This window comes from Halichoeres trimaculatus, unplaced genomic scaffold (assembly GCF_033239565.1).
Source record: "Halichoeres trimaculatus isolate MK-OKI-2021-1 unplaced genomic scaffold, fHalTri1.1 fHalTri1_scaffold_2, whole genome shotgun sequence".
Classification (NCBI taxonomy): domain Eukaryota; kingdom Metazoa; phylum Chordata; class Actinopteri; order Labriformes; family Labridae; genus Halichoeres; species Halichoeres trimaculatus.
Window position 1 is genome coordinate 29,546,629 of NW_027437180.1, and position 16,401 is coordinate 29,563,029.

The following is a 16,401-nucleotide window of genomic DNA, read 5'->3' on the forward strand; positions in this document are numbered from 1 at the left end:
TACATTTTAAAGAGGTGTCTTCATCTAACATTAAGCCATTTAATGACGCAGGTCAGGAGTTGCATCACATAAAACAGAGGTTTGAACGGTTCCTTAATTTCAGGTCCTACCAGAGGATCACATTATGAAAACTCTTGACTGTTCAGTGTGAATAAATACTGCAAAAGTGGTGTTCTTAAGAATTTATATATATAAAGGTCTCCATCTGCAACACACAATACCACTCAAAAGCCATTCATCCACTAAGTGCTAGTCTTGGGATCCAGCTATGGTCTAGTAAGCATGTGTGAAAAAGTTGCCAGTGACAGGGATAAGACTGCCAGGAAGGTCAAAGTAGGTGGAGGAGGACTGCTGGATGTTGACGTATCTGAAACATCAGAAAGGCAATCAGATTAGTTTGTAAAATGTCCCAGTTTCTCAACAGTTACAAATAAATAATTGTATAATTAAAGCAGCATGATATCTTGAAGGTGCTTCACACTTGCTTTGTTTTCAAGGTTGTGTAATGCCTATCATCCAGGAGTGATGCACTTTCATTTTAACAAGTAGTGCAATAAGAAACTTAAACATTTCTTATGCCTCAAGTTTTTTACTTTGTTGGTGTCAGTCTACCAGTACTTTATATATAATGACCCTTGTGAATGATACTATAAGCAATTCTTTACTACTTCATGTAAATGGTAAAGTAAACCAAAAAGGCCCAAGAAAAGGGTAATGTCATGGGACACTGCATCTTAAAAGTGAATGAGCAATTGTTGCATCTGCCACTGACACAGACAGCAAGTGGCTAGGGGGTTGACATGGAAGAAATAGAGTGTTGTCTCATTTCTTAGGGCTCAGTCACACTGGCCATCCAAACCGTGCCGTAATCATGCACGATTGCTTTGATATAATCATATAGATATTACAAAGTAATACCATTCACCACATAAACACACACAAAAGTATTGACAATTGGTACCATTCAGTACCAATACTGATTGCCAGGCACTGGGCACCATATTATTTCATATGTGAAAGGTACCCATCCCTGATTCCACCCAATCCAGTGTAAATATTCTTTGTTTATTCATGGGAAGGAAGAGACAAAGGACAATAAACAGGCATACACAGAGATACATACAAACAAAAGGACAGACAGACTATCAGTTAGACACACACAAATAGTGAGATATTTCTAAACAAATATGAAGAGGAGACTTCCAGAAAGATTTTTTTCTGGAAGGGGCTTTGGCCATAATCCAGACGATGCGTGAAGGGGAGTCTGATGGAGGGGAGATTAGGGGCAGTGATTTGACGAAAGCATGGAGGACTAGAGTTGGGAATCAGAGCCTAGAACATTACTAAAAAGATCCAAACCTTGTGAGACGGCTGCCCAGTCTAAAGTTTTAGCAACCCAAGGTGGGGATCCTAAATGATTTAGTTCATTATTATCATTATATTTTTTTTTATATAAGTCATTATGGTTGATGGCAGCACAATTCATTGGCTATACTGCAGCACAGCAGGTTGACGAGCTGTGAATATGGTCCAGAACTTCATTTACTTTATCTTGATGCATGGCAAACAGCAAACAGTAAACATATTTAAACCATCCTCACTAAAAAAGGATAGAAAAAAAAAACCTATCTCAGCCAAACAACATGATATTGCACTAAACTCTGTGTCCAAACTATCATCAGGTAGGACAGTAGACTATGAATGGAAGTTTATATCTGTTTATTCTACATAAATAATGAAATATTTATAGCAAAGGAGCACAAAACTTGTTTTACTTTTTGCATCAGCAGAGACACCAGCTGACATGGCAGCTGCCGCTTTACCAGATGCAGTGTCCAGGAATAAAGGTGGGCTATATTTATGCCTAAACTGCGCCAAAGTTCACCAATACTCATTTTTTATTGGCACTTATTTGTTTGATAATGAACAAATCAAGAAAAAGCTTAATGCAATTTGGCAATTATAGCTCAATGGTTTGTTTTCATCAAATTCTCACATTCTTTTCCTCTGTCTTATATGAAGCTTTGAAAATTCTGCACCCTCTCATCAGGTATCTGTACTAGTATTCTGCAGTCCTGAGGCTGTGTGAGCAGGCGAAAGATGGGACAGTGTGGGAGGTCATCCAGCCTGGCACACAGCCGAGGAGGGCACAGTACCAAAATATGCACCCCTCTTGTATGGAAGGGAGGTGTACAGCAAAAATCTTGAGATGGAGAGCCTGTGGTCTGAGGAATGGGGCTTGTCATTCTTGAGGACCACAATGCAAAGGAGTGACAGGCGTGCACGTTTGTTCACTGACAAATTTGCCCTATTCTGTGATATGTGGAGTAGCCTCATTGATAGTCGCATTGCCTGCTCTAAACCCAGAGCCTACATCACATCACAAGGAAAGGTGTAGCAGCAGCTTAAGTTATTTGTGTCATTACAATTTATCTTATTGTCATTTCTTACACACGTGTTACCTGATAATTGACATACTGGACTGACTCTGAAAAGTTTTGTTTTCATTAGTTAAAAAAGGTTAAAATTGAGATTTTGTGTCACATTTCACGATGATTGACAGCTGCTGTTCTCGTGTATTTTTTCTAGGGATTGTAAAATATGCTGGGAGGGAGAGTCAAGAACTAATTAGACTCTCGAAAGAAAAAAAATATTTATCATTTTTGTCACCCGGCTCCACTCAGATTCTCCCAGAACCCCCACAGTCTTCGCTGCGCCTGTGATGGGGGTATTTTGGCTTCAAGACCATACAATGGTAAATGGTGGAGCCACGCTGTCCACTCTATATACAGTCCATAGGCAGGACTAGTGAAATCCTACAGGACTGTCTCACAGATGGGAGCAGCACTGGAAGGAGGGGCTAATGTTGGCTGTTCTAGTGTTAACAACCCTGCAACCAAGTACTGTCCTAGGTCTTGTGAGTTTTATACACATAATGCCTTGATAGCTAATGCCACAAAAGGTAAAATATTTTACTGTAATGTAGTGATAAACATTATCAAAGACAGCTTTATACATCAAATGAAATGAGTGTCATCAAACTTACATGCAGTCACACTGCCTGGTATAATGTTGAGGGATGTACTGTTGCTGGTGAGTCCACTGCTGAGTTGTGAAGTTGCACTGCTTGTTGAAGGAACTGAGGACTTATCGTTGAAGACAAGAGTCATATCAACAACTACTGATCCTCTCCTGTATTCATTGAAGGAAAGCAAATTCTTACATTGGAAGTAAATAAATACAGGTAAATCAATGCAAAAATAGAAGAATGTTAGGTTGATGGTAAGTATTTTCTTACGTGAACATATCAACAATTGAGCGACGGAAAGTTGATGAAAAGACTCTCTGACAAACTTTGTTGACCTGTAAAAGAAATAAGCAGCTTGTTGAATATAATTATTCTAACAGGTAGAAGAAAGTGAGTCTACTCACAGACAACTACAGGTGCACACACCAGTCCCTGACAAATGGAAAACTCTCTGTTGGATGTGACGTAGTCATTGCTGCTGCCTGCCTCCATGTTATGTCTTATTTGTGCTTTAAATGTGGCCTCTATGATTTATTTGCACCTTTTTTGTCTCAGTCTTAATTTTAATGCATGAATTGCTTTGATGTGCTTTGTTTGTGTGTGTTCCAAGTTTGTGTGATATGTTGTACGTCTTCTTCTTTTGTTCTAGGCCTGTAATAACCATACATGTTGTATATTTTCTTTTGTATTTAATTGTATTTTAAAACTTAATGATTACATTTTAGGCTGCCCATTTGACAACTGGCTGGGGACTACAGATGGAAATTAGCCGTAAAGGCTAAAGCTGCCTCTTTTACTGTATATTGAATAAAAGGGTACTGTCCATGTAACAATGAACAAATAAAGACTCTACATTAGCCTGAATTATACTAATTTTTTGCACTGTTCAAGAAGCTGGTCTGGTAGTGTAATAGTAATTTATGCATGTTTATCATTTTACCTCAGAGACCACTGTCATGGACAGAGTCTTATATGTCGTAGATGATGAATTTGATAGATCCGATGTGAATGTGTGGTTGAGACGGAACTGTAGACCTAGAGTTCCTTCACTGGATGATGGAGGATTTGTTGAAGCAGTTGTTGCAATTTCTGTAGTTAGAGTTGTCGTGGCAGTTTGTTCTGTGGTAGGGGCAGCTGTTATGGGAGGAGCTGTGGATGGGGAAGTGGCAGGGGAGGTTTCTACAGCTGAGGTAGCTGAAGCAGCTGTACTAGGAGAAGCTGCAGCAGTGGCAGCAGCAGAACTAGATGTTGGAATAGCTGTTGGGGCAGCAGAGAGAGCAGCTGTAGTAGCATGAGCAGTAGTTGGAGCCACTGAAGCATTCCCAGCAGTAGTTGGACGGAGAGGTGTAGTAGGAGGGGCTGTCGTTGCAGTTGTTGGTGTATTTGAGCCTGAAAAAATAAAACAATTAATAACAATGTTAAAGTAGCAAAACAATGTAACCAAACAATGCCTCTTTCATATATTTTGGAAACTCACTTTTTATAGTGACACTTTCTGCATCAACTGGGAGGGAGAAGTTTGAACTGTTGGACACTGCTTCCACCAGAACTTGGACCAAAGCACTTGATTCGGGTACTGAGCTGGCATTACTAAAAATCAGTTGTGCATCTACCACAACAGAACCTTCACTATAAAAGAAAAAAAATTAAACCTGTGGTTAATATTGTCTATTATTACATACCACAGAGAATGTATGAAAGAAAAACAGCCAATTGCATTCCAGAAAAGTGGTACAGCACGGTTTTTAAAATCTATTTTCCTGTTATTTGTATTGCTGTTATTAGTCATTTTTCACAAACGGTGAACTGAACTGTTCAGTTTTTAACTCATGAACAGGAATGTGAGTGAAGTTCACTGCCCCAAGAGCCTCTGAGAGGCACCGAAAGGTGCCGAGAGATGAGTGGAGTTGCGAACAGGTGACAAGAAGTGCAGAGTACTGTGATCAATGGCAACACAACTCAGCTTTACTACTTTGGCACTCTCTGTATATTCAGCATGGGTCATCCTGCTGACAATTCACACAATACACAGACGTTTTTTCTATCTGTGGTGCTATAACAGAATACAGGGATTAATATATTTGGGGATTTGGCTTGAGGGCAATGGATTAAAGCAAAAATGGCTAAACTGAAAAAGAGAACTTGTGGAGAAAAGTAAACGTGTTCTAGTTCATTTTTTGAACTAGGTTCAAAATTTTCAAAAATGAAATATTAACATAAACTAAATGTAAACATTTTAATTGGTGTGAATTGAACTCTGGGCTAGCTCACTTTTTTCATTTTCCCCCTAAGTGACTAAAGTAAGTTATTATCCTGAGTTCTCATACAGTCCAGGCTCTACTCTAGTTTTTCACAAAAAAGAAAAAAAAAAGGTTATTTTAGCCATTAATTCTACATTCCTTAGAGCTAAACGTGCTTGTTGTGTTCTTACAGCTTAGCAAGAAAAATTCAAATTGAAACCTAGGCCATGTAGGGCAAAAGTTGGGATAAGACACTTTGTTTTATGAAACTTTAATAATAATAAACATCAGACAACATTAGATTTTTCTAAAGACTATCTACTCACATACATTTCAAATACTTTGGATTACCACTACCATTTTTTTTCCTAATTGAAAAGAAACAAACTAACAGCTCAAACAGCTGATGGGATACAATAAATTAAATTATCTTAAGATGAAAACTAAAGAGTGAAATTGTATACCTGAAAGAGTTGACAACAGATCGACTAAACTGTTCACCATATTCCTTTGTGTAGACACTGTCCAGCTGAAAATAGATTTACATATAATAATAATTAAGATATGTTGAAACTTTGCAATGTCCCTGTTTTAACATAGATCTTTGTTCTTGTACAAAAGACAAATCTCTTAACTTACCGCTGTTGTTACTGTTTCTGACAAAATCTCAAACTCTTTGGAGGATGTGTTTCCCAGTTCTGTTGTAAAATTTTGTAGCATCTTGAATTCTAACTGGACTGTTGCCTCTGAACCTGAGGCAGCCGTAGTAGTCTCTTCTAAAATACTAGTTGTAGCAACTGCAGTCGCTGCCGTTCTCCCAAAAGTTGGTGATGGGGTCTTGTTGACAAGTGGGGTATCTGTTGGAGTTGTCATTATAGTGGATGAAGTGATCTTGGGTGTTGGCAAGGTAGTCTTGGGTGCTGCTGAGGATGGGATGCCTTGTGGTGCAGTGGTTTTAACAGTTGATGAAGTGATACTAATCAAAACAGTATTATTTACTAGCTGTGTTGTTGTCTGTTGTGTTGTGGTTGTTTTTACTGCACTCTCCTCATTTGCTGCTGTTGTTTCCATGCCCCTTGAGGAACTTGTGAGTGGCTTAAAACTTGTTTTAGGTGTTGGCAAAGATGAAGTGGTAGGTAACAAGGTGGAACCTGATGGCACTGAAGTGTATAAGGTCAGAGAAGAAGATGTGTTGATTGCTTGGCTTGTTGCACTTTTTGGTACTTGACTTGAGGAGGCTGGAGTAGAAGTTTTAATGAGAGAAGATGTGGAAGAGGTATGTATGGTCTGTTTGACAGCTGTAGAAGAAATCATCAGCAAGGTATTTGACGTTGATGGTAGATCTGTGGCAGGGGGTTGAGTTGGTGTTGACACAGCTGAAAAGTGACATTTTTTTATTTTACTCATGGGCAAAGTCAGTATCTTTTCTTTAGTATTTTAAATCATTCAAGTACACGTGTACATCTTTTTTATCATTTTTAAGTGCCAGAGTAAAGTCTTACCTGTTGCAACAATAGATGAGGTGTTTACATTGAGAGAGAAATTTGAGTTGGAAGCAGCAGACACCAAAGTGTCAGCCACAGAACTGACACTTGGTAATGAGCTGACATCACTGAATATTAGCTCAGCATCTACCACAATAGATCCTTGACTGTGCGGGAAATAAATTTTAAAAATTATCCATAAATGTATTTCAATCAGCACAGAAAATGTATCAAAAAGAGAGAAAAAGAGCTGTAGGAAAAGGAGCATTTAAATATTGTGCTCAAAGTTAACTACAATGCTTACAAGTGTATGAATCATATATCATTAAAAACATCTGATCATTAACCTACTCTGTACAAAAACCACAACCATTTTTTAAATCTTTGACATTAAAAGGCCAAAACATAAAGTCATATGGTATGCAAATTTATCAGAAACATCATCAGGTACCTGAAACTGTTGATCACAGTTCTTTTGAAGCGATCTCCATATTTACTTGAAAAGACTTGGTTGAGCTGTAATAATATTCACAAGAATGATTGAAAAAGTTATTGTTACTTTTGTCAGTAGAAAAGGAAAACGCTACACATACACACACACACACACACACACACACACGCACACGCACACACACACACACACACAAACACACACTGCACCTAAATGGATTTCAGCTTTGTAAACAATGCAATACAAAGGGTAAATCACAAGCATCAGCTCATTTTTTCCAAAATGGCGCTTCTCCTGTGTGGGAAGAGCCCTGTTTATGTCAATTATGAAACAACAGACTTACAGCTGTGGACACTGTGTTTTCCAACCCTTTGAATTCTGGTGAAGATTTGTTTGCAAGCTGTGCTGTAAAATTCTGCAACAATTTGAAAACCAGCATGATTTTTGGGTCCGATGTCGGGGAGGCTGTTGTAAGGCGTGGATTGGTGGTGACTGTTGAAGTAGTTGGTGCTGCTGAAGTTCCACTGATCAGGGACTTGGACAGAATATCTGGGGAAATAAATGGTGATAAATGTCTCACTGACAGGTGGAGTTAGGTTTAATGCTGAAGAAGTCAATCTTTTAATGCTAAGTTTTTCTGTCTGATTGCAAAGTGGTCTTGACAAATTTAAAAGTTCTATTGACTGGTGTTGACTAGAACTTGTTTTGTATTACACATGTACTGACAAGTGAAGATATCACAGGCGGTAAGGAGTTATGATCAGCCTTTGGGCTCTGATTTCGTAGACCAGGCACAAGCGCAGGCGCACCTGCCCTGCGCCGGCCTTCACCGCACAGAGAGGGCGTGACCAGTGCACTTTGCAAGTTTCCTGCATTGCCAAGAGACGCGCAGAGGAGCGCAGAGTTGCGCAGAGCTGCGCAGAGCTGCGCATCCACACCTCCCACATATGGCAGAGAGGGAGGAGAAAAGCCGTGAGTGGGTTTAACACAGCCGAGCGCTGTTTTCACCAATCAAATGAGCGCCTCTCCTCGCCTTTAAATGACGTGCGGCTGAGGCGCAGCGTCTGATTGGTCTGAGTGGTCTACAGCACCGCAGAAACAGTGCTGGTAGCGGAGATGGTCAGAGCTGCTGTCCCTGCTGCAGGAGAATGAATAGCGGGGCACATCGGAGGAAACGAAGCGCGTCACCTTGTGGGCCAGCTCCCGCGACAGATTTAATCTGTTCCTTTGTCATTAACAGGAGTACAAAATGAAGAGACAGTTACACAGCTGGCTTATTCATTCAGAATACTTTTGATCCACCTGCACTCCTGGTTTGTCATCACCAAATAGCAGAACCTTTGGTGATATACTGTATACTCTCCCGGTGTCTCCACCTCATCCTCCTCACAATAATGTACTCCATCTTTTTAGATCACATTAAAAATAAAGACTAAAACAGAGAAATATGGGAAATCACGGGTAAATCCTGAGTGACATACATTTATTTTGTCTCATTTTTTCTTCGTATTTTCTCTCCCTCTTTTCTTTGAATTAAATAAAATGAGAGAACCAGATATTTACTCAGTATCAGGTGTTAAGGCTGTTTATTGTTTAATTGTAAGATGTGCATCAAACTTCCAACTGCCGTCAGGTTCACTTTCCATTATGACAAACGGCTTTAATCTGACATCAGATGTGATGGGTAAATTAATATTGATATAAATGTCTGTGCTGGTTCAGACGGTTACATTAAATAGTGATTGCTGTGATTGTTTATTGCATTAAAATGTGCCACTCTGGAAACCTGCCTCTGAGGCTTTGTTGACATGTGTGCACATGTGCACCTGTCACCAAATTGTCACCAATCCGCCTTGCACCGAGGATAGACCACTGCACCAACATGAATCTGCTGACACCTCCCCCTAGTGCGCCGTCAACTCCCCCTGGCGCGCAGTCACACCCATCTCTGCGCAGACGGTCTACCAAATTGTCAAATTGGCAGCGCACGGTGGTGCGCCGCATGAAATTAGCCCTGCGCACGGTGCGCCAGGCTTGCGCCCCCTGTGCTGCGCCACGTAATTAGAGCCCATGATGTCATCACTACTACTGAAGATCACTGAATGTTAACAATGTCTTGTTGATAGAAATAGATCACATTTGAGCTGCCATGTGATCTATTTGTGACTGTTCCAGTATGATGCTGTTGAGCGACACTTTGATTTTGCTGGAGCTGGACTTAAATAAAGTAATGATGGAATAGCATGGAATGGTGATCAAGTCAAACTCACAGGAAGCAGGGTGTGTCCAGTTGAGTTTAATTTGAGTGACTGTGGGTGGGCTTTGAGTTACTGTGGATGAAATTTGAGTATTTGATAATCTTGTTACTCTAGGTGATGGAGATGGCTGGAACAGTGTTACAGCGGTGTTGAAAAGTAGAAAGGTTGATTGTGGTGGGTAAATGAATAAATGAGCATTGTTGATTTTTGTTGCAGAGAAGTATAAAGGGTTGGTTGGCTGAGCAAAGGATTTTGTTGTACTGCCATCTGATGATCTCCATATTTGGTATGATGCTGAACTTGAATCAAGAGGTGTAGAATTCAATGGTAATGAGGTCATGCTGACTGGTTGTTCAGATGAGTTTAGTGATGCTCGACTTGCAGAGATGAAAGATGAATTTTGACTTCTTGAAAGTTGGGTTATTTGCCATGAACAAAAAAAAGTGTTGGTGTATATGATGTGGTTTTAACTGGAAGTTGTGCCATCAGTTCTTCCAAAGATTGCTGTTGTCCTGTGAAATTGTTTTGTTGTTGCTCTGGAAGGTTTGGGGCTTGTGGTTCCTGTCAAAAGGCTCATTCTGATGGGTAAAATTTGAAGTTGCTGGTGCTGGGTGGGGCTCCAGTCAAGTTGTGGGAAAACTGCAATGAGTGCCGAAGATGATGGATGGATGAGCTGGAATCGAGCAATGTTTGATTTCAAAAGATGGAGTTGTAGTTGAAGTTGTAGCTATCAAATTTTACTTGGCTGTCCTGAAAGTTGTTCCCTTGATGTTAAAGCTGTGATGCCCGCTGGTACAGTAGTGAGAATTCAAAAGGTCTTACACAGAGTCAATCTGTTATTTACTGGATTTTATATCACTTGCTCAGAAATTGTATATTTTGGTGGCAATATATCAGTGGTTGCAGCTGAAACTGCTGCTTCTGTTTTTAAACTTGATGGCAGGAGTATTTGATGTAGAAGATGATGGACTTGATTGAAATGATGGTGAAATTGTCTCAAGCAGTGAAGAAGTCCAGCTGTCTTGTTGCAAACTTGTATTAAGTAGTGCTTGACCTGAAGAAATTAGAGTTGAGGTTTCAGTAACGAGAGATGATAGTGAAGTGAATGGTAATAGACTATTTGCACTTAAATGGGGAGGGGAAAACTCTGTTTGATGATGCATCATGAGCAGTATGACGTGTAGTCACTGGAGTAGAGATATATTGATAAACCTTATCTTTACTGTTAATTTCGAGATGACTTGAGTGTAATCATCGTTACAAGTGTAAAATAATTTGAAGCCTGGAAAACTCGAAAACACATTCTCTGGTTGCTTGGATTATGAGGCATATATACCCTTTCTGTATGATGGTTTGAAACATATTTATGTCTTGGAAGTAAAGGCTTACTTGTGACAACAATGGAGGATGTGTTGATGCCAAGGGAGAAGTTTGAGCTGGAAGCAGCGGCCACTAAAGTGTCAGCCACAGAACTGGTACTTGGTAATGAACTGGCATCATTGAATACCAGTTCAGCGTCGACTACAACAGATCCTTGACTGTGAAGAAAAAGTCATTGGAAATAAGTCTTTTATTGGATAGACTAATTTGATTTCTTTTGTTTTTTAGTTCATAGTAGGGCCAAAAGCACTTGCTCAAGGATTACAGCATAAAAATGTCACAAATGATAGGAAAACATGTAAAAGAAGACAGCAGAAAAATTTCTTGAGTTGATGGAGAGATTAGTCTTGAACCCTGTTTGTGACACATCAAGATGAAGATATAAATACGAGCTCTCCAAAAGGATTATTGTATGAGTACATTTGGAGAGATAAACAAAAGAAGCTGTGCCATGAATGAAAGAAATAAGGAGATGTGTACCTGAAACCTTTAATCACTGTTCTGTTGAAGCGAGCTCCATATTGAGCTAAATAGACTTGGTCCAACTGTGAAAGCAAAATTTGGAGAATGATGGCAAAGTATTATGGAACTTCCTTTTTTTTTTATTTGGCATAATCAGGTTGGAATACAATAAAGATCACGATAAAAAAGTGTTATTTAAGTTATAAATTTTGTTTTGGGCATGTACATCAGATCTGCATGGTGAGCCTGTGTTTACAAAAGTTGGTAACAAATTTGGCATATCATGGTAATCAATGATGACAGTGAAGGCTTACCGCTTTAGACACTTTGTCTTCCAGTGCTTTGAACTCTGGTGAGGATGCATTTGATAACTCTTCCGTGAAATTCTGCTGCACTTTGAACACCAGAGATATTTTAAGCTCAGGCGGTGGGGCTGGGGTTGTGGTTGTTTCCAGGGCAGTAGATGTTGCAATTGATGATGGTGTTGCTGAATTTGTACTAGGATTGGAGGTGTGTTCTGAGGTCAACGTTGTTGGTTGGAAAGATGTGGTTGGTTGCACTGAACTTATTTTAGTAAACAATGGTGTTGTAGTGACTGCTTCGAAAGTTGTACTGGCTCCTGTTGGTGTTGGAGAAGACTTAACAGATGTGGTTACTGGGACTGTTGTCTCAAGCATTGTAGAGGTTTGATCTAAAGCTGATGTTTTTGGCAGCAGTGATGTGGTTGGTTGAGCTGAAGTGGTTTCAATAGGCGTTGAGGATGTAGTGACTCCAGCTAAAGTTGTACTGGCTTCTGTTGGTGTTGGAGAAGACTTCCCAAGTGTCACAGATGTGGTAACTGGGACTGTTGTCTCAAGCATTGTAGAGCTTTGATCCAGAGTTGATGTTTTTGGCAGCAGTGATGTGGTTGGTTGTACTGAAGTGGTTTCAATAGGAGTTGATGTTGTAGTGACAGCTGCAAAGAGGATTCATAATATTATGTAATGCTGGTTATCTGTTTTGTTCAAAGGAATCATTTCAACCATTATTTAAGAGAAGATTGACTTTTAATTTAATGTATTGTCTTTTCAAGATCTTACTTGTGACAACAATGGAGGATGTGTTGATGCCAAGAGAGAAATTTGAGCTGGACGCAGCGGCCACTAAAGTTTCAGCCACAGAACTGGTATTTGGTAGTGAGCCGGCATCATTAAATACCAGTTCAGCATCGACTTTAACAGATCCTTTACTGTAGAGAAAATGTCAGAAGAAATGAGTCACACCATGGCATAGTCCAGTGGAGTTGCTCATTTTCTTTATTATGTTTTACACCGGTCATGGCCCCTTTGTTTGACCCATCAGAATGTAAAAATAAATGAGAGTTTCCCAAAAGGATTAATGTATTAGTACATTTCAAGAAACAAATTTAAAAAAAGCTACATTGTCGGAAAAAAAACAAACATAAAAGTGTCATATACGTACCTGAAACCCTTGATCACTGTTCTGTTGAAGCGAGCTCCAAATTGAGCTGAATAAACTTGGTCCAGCTGTGAAAGCAAAATTTGGAGAATGATTGCAAAGTTTAAAGGGAAAATAAATATCCTTTTTTGTATGCAATGGAATACACTAAAAAGTTAAGTTCAGTTTCACATTTTGTGTTGGATTAACATCACAAATGCATTGAAGAACTGGTGTTGACAGCAGTTTGTAAGAAATTTGGCAAATGATGGTAATCAATGAAGACAGTGAAGGCTTACCGCTTTGGACACTTTGTCTTCCAGTGCCTTGAACTCTGGTGAGGATGTATTTGATAACTCTTCAGTGAAATTCTGCTGCACTTTGAACACCAGAGCTATTTTAGGCTCAGGCGGTGGGGCTGGGGTTGTGGTTGTTTCCAAGGCAGTAGATGTTGCAATTGATGATGGTGTTGCTGAATTTGTACTAGGATTGGAGGTGTGTTCTGAGGTAAATATTGTTGGTTGGAAAGATGTGGTTGGTTGCACTGAAGTGGTTTCAATGAATGATGGTGTTGAAGTGACTGCTTCCAAAGTTGTACTCGCTTCTGTTGCTTTTGGTGTTGGAGAAGACTTCCCAAGTGTCACAGAAGTGGTTACTGGGACTGTTGTCTCAAGCATTGTAGAGCTTTGATCTAGAGTTGATGTTTTTGGCAGCAGTGATGTGGTTGGTTGCACTGAAGAGGTTTCAATAAGCGCTGATGTTGTAGTGACTCCAGCTAAATATGTACTGGCTTCTGTTGCTGTTGGTGTTGGAGAATACTTCCCAAGTGTCACAGATGTGGTAACTGGGACTGTTGTTTCAAGCATTGTAGAGCTTTGATCTAGAGTTGATGTTTTTGGCAGCAGTGATGTGGTTGGTTGCACTGAAGAGGTTTCAATAAGCGCTGATGTTGTAGTGACTCCAGCTAAATATGTACTGGCTTCTGTTGCTGTTGGTGTTGGAGAATACTTCCCAAGTGTCACAGATGTGGTTACTGGGACTGTTGTCTCAAGCATTGTAGAGCTTTGATCCAGAGTTGATGTTTTTGGCAGCAGTGATGTGGTTGGTTGCACTGAAGTGGTTTCAATAGGTGTTGATGTTGATGTGACTCCAGCTAAAGTTGTACTGGCTTCTGTTGGTGTTGGAGAAGACTTCCCAATAGTCACAGTTGTGGTTATTGGGACTGTTGTCTGAAGTATTGTAGAGCTTTGATCTAGAGTTGATGTTTTTGGCAGCAGTGATGTGGTTGGTTGCACTGAAGTGGTTTCAATAGGTGTTGATGTTGTAGTGACTCTGGCTAAAATTGTACTTGCTTCTGTCGGTTTTGGAGAAGACTTCCCAAGTGTCACAGATGTGGTAACTGGGACTGTTGTCTCAAGCATTGTAGAGCTTTGATCTAGAGTTGATGTTTTTGGCAGCAGTGATGTGGTTGGTTGTACTGAAGTGGTTTCAATAGGCGTTGATGATGTTGTGACTCTGGCTAAAGTTGTACTTGCTTCTGTTGGTGTTGGTGTTGGAGAAGACTTCCCAAGTGTCACAGATGTGGTTACTGGGACTGTTGTCTCAAGAATTGTAGAGCTTTGATCTGGAGTTGATGTTTTTGGCAGCAGTGATGTGGTTGGTTGTACTGAAGTGGTTTCAATAGGCGTTGATGTTGTAGTGACTCCGGCTGAAGTTGTACTGCCTTGAGAAGTTAAAGGTGTTGTAAATGTAGTTTTCACAGGGGCTTGAGTGGGTGCTGATACAGCTGCAAAGAGGATTCATAATATTATGTAATTCTGATTATCTGTTTTGTTCAAAGGAATCATTTCAACCATTATTAAAGAGAAGATTGACTTTTAATTTAATGTATTGTCTTTTCAAGATCTTACTTGTGACAACAATGGAGGATGTGTTGATGCCAAGGGAGAAATTTGAGCTGGAAGCAGCGGCCACTAAAGTTTCAGCCACAGAACTGGTATTTGGTAGTGAGCCGGCATCATTAAATACCAGTTCAGCATCGACTTTAACAGATCCTTTACTGTAGAGAAAATGTTAGAAGAAATAAGTCACACCATGGCATAGTCCAGTGGAGTTGCTCATTTTCTTTTTTATGTTTTACACCGGTCATGGCCCCTTTGTTTGACCCATCAGAATGTAAAAATAAATGAGAGCTCCCCAAAAGGATTAATGTATTAGTACATTTCAAGAAACAAATTTAAAAAAGCTACACCGTCGGAAAAAACAAACAAACATAAAAGTGTCATATACGTACCTGAAACCCTTGATCACTGTTCTGTTGAAGCGAGCTCCAAATTGAGCTGAATAAACTTGGTCCAGCTGTGAAAGCAAAATTTGGAGAATGATTGCAAAGTTTAAAGGGAAAATAAATATCTTTTTTTGTATGCAATGGAAAACACTAAAAAGTTAAGTTCAGTTTCACATTTTGTGTTGGATTAACATCACAAATGCATTGAAGAACTGGTGTTGACAGCAGTGTGTTAGAAATTTGGTAAATGATGGTAATCAATGAAGACAGTGAAGGCTTACCGCTTTGGACACTTTGCCTTCCAGTGCCTTGAACTCTGGTGAGGATGTATTTGATAACTCTTCAGTGAAATTCTGCTGCACTTTGAACACCAGAGCTATTTTAGGCTCAGGCGGTGGGGCTGGGGTTGTGGTTGTTTCCAAGGCAGTAGATGTTGCAATTGATGATGGTGTTGCTGAATTTGTACTAGGATTGGAGGTGTGTTCTGAGGTAAATATTGTTGGTTGGAAAGATGTGGTTGGTTGCACTGAAGTGGTTTCAATGAATGATGGTGTTGAAGTGACTGCTTCCAAAGTTGTACTCGCTTCTGTTGCTTTTGGTGTTGGAGAAGACTTCCCAAGTGTCACAGAAGTGGTTACTGGGACTGTTGTCTCAAGCATTGTAGAGCTTTGATCTAGAGTTGATGTTTTTGGCAGCAGTGATGTGGTTGGTTGCACTGAAGAGGTTTCAAAAAAAGCTGATGTTGTAGTGACTCTGGCTAAAGATGTATTGGCTTCTGTTGCTGTTGGTGTTGGAGAAGACTCCCCAAGTGTCACAGATGTGGTAACTGGGACTGTTGTTTCAAGCACTGTAGAGCTTTGATCGAGAGTTGATGTTTTTGGCAGCAGTGATGTGGTTGGTTGCACTGAAGTGGTTTCAATAGGCGTTGATGTTGTTGTGACTCTGGCTAAAGTTGTACTGGCTTCTGTTGGTGTCGGAGAAGACTTCCCAATAGTCACAGATGTGGTAACTGGGACTGTTGTCTTAAGCATTGTAGAGCTTTGATCTGGAGTTGATGTTTTTGGCAGCAGTGATGTGGTTGGTTGCACTGAAGTGGTTTCAATAGGTGTTGATGTTGTTGTGACTCCAGCTAAAGTTGTACTGGCTTCTGTTGCTGTTGGAGAAGACTTCCCAAGTGTGACAGATGTGGTTATTGGGACTGTTGTCTCAAGCATTGTAGAGCTTTGATCTAGAGTTGATGTTTTTGGCAGCAGTGATGTGGTTGGTTGCACTGAAGTGGTTTCAATAGGCGTTGATGTTGTTGTGACTCTGGCTAAAGTTGTACTGGCTTCTGTTGGTGTCGGAGAAGACTTCCCAAGTGTGACAGATGTGGTT

General features: G+C 40.0%; 2 protein-coding genes across 2 annotated transcripts; both read right to left on the bottom strand.

Moving 5' to 3' along the window:
• Positions 1–229: 229 nt before the first annotated feature.
• Positions 230–13,500, bottom strand: LOC141787151 (uncharacterized). The gene is made up of 16 exons (XM_074665434.1): positions 13,040–13,500; positions 12,765–12,829; positions 12,383–12,531; positions 11,618–12,258; positions 11,322–11,386; positions 10,851–10,999; positions 7,547–7,752; positions 7,204–7,268; positions 6,771–6,919; positions 5,908–6,644; positions 5,733–5,797; positions 4,506–4,657; positions 3,969–4,417; positions 3,299–3,363; positions 3,047–3,192; positions 230–367 (listed from the first exon to the last, which is right to left on the bottom strand). The coding sequence occupies exons 1-16, from the start codon at positions 13,415–13,417 to the stop codon at positions 267–269; spliced, it is 3,582 nt and encodes a 1,193-aa protein (XP_074521535.1). The 5' UTR covers positions 13,418–13,500; the 3' UTR covers positions 230–266.
• Positions 13,501–13,569: 69 nt separating this feature from the next.
• Positions 13,570–15,880, bottom strand: LOC141800291 (uncharacterized). Its single transcript, XM_074682724.1, has 5 exons — positions 15,309–15,880; positions 15,034–15,098; positions 14,651–14,799; positions 14,408–14,526; positions 13,570–13,590 (listed from the first exon to the last, which is right to left on the bottom strand). Exons 1-5 carry the CDS (start codon positions 15,684–15,686, stop codon positions 13,570–13,572), a joined length of 732 nt encoding a protein of 243 aa, XP_074538825.1. The 5' UTR covers positions 15,687–15,880.
• Positions 15,881–16,401: the final 521 nt, after the last annotated feature.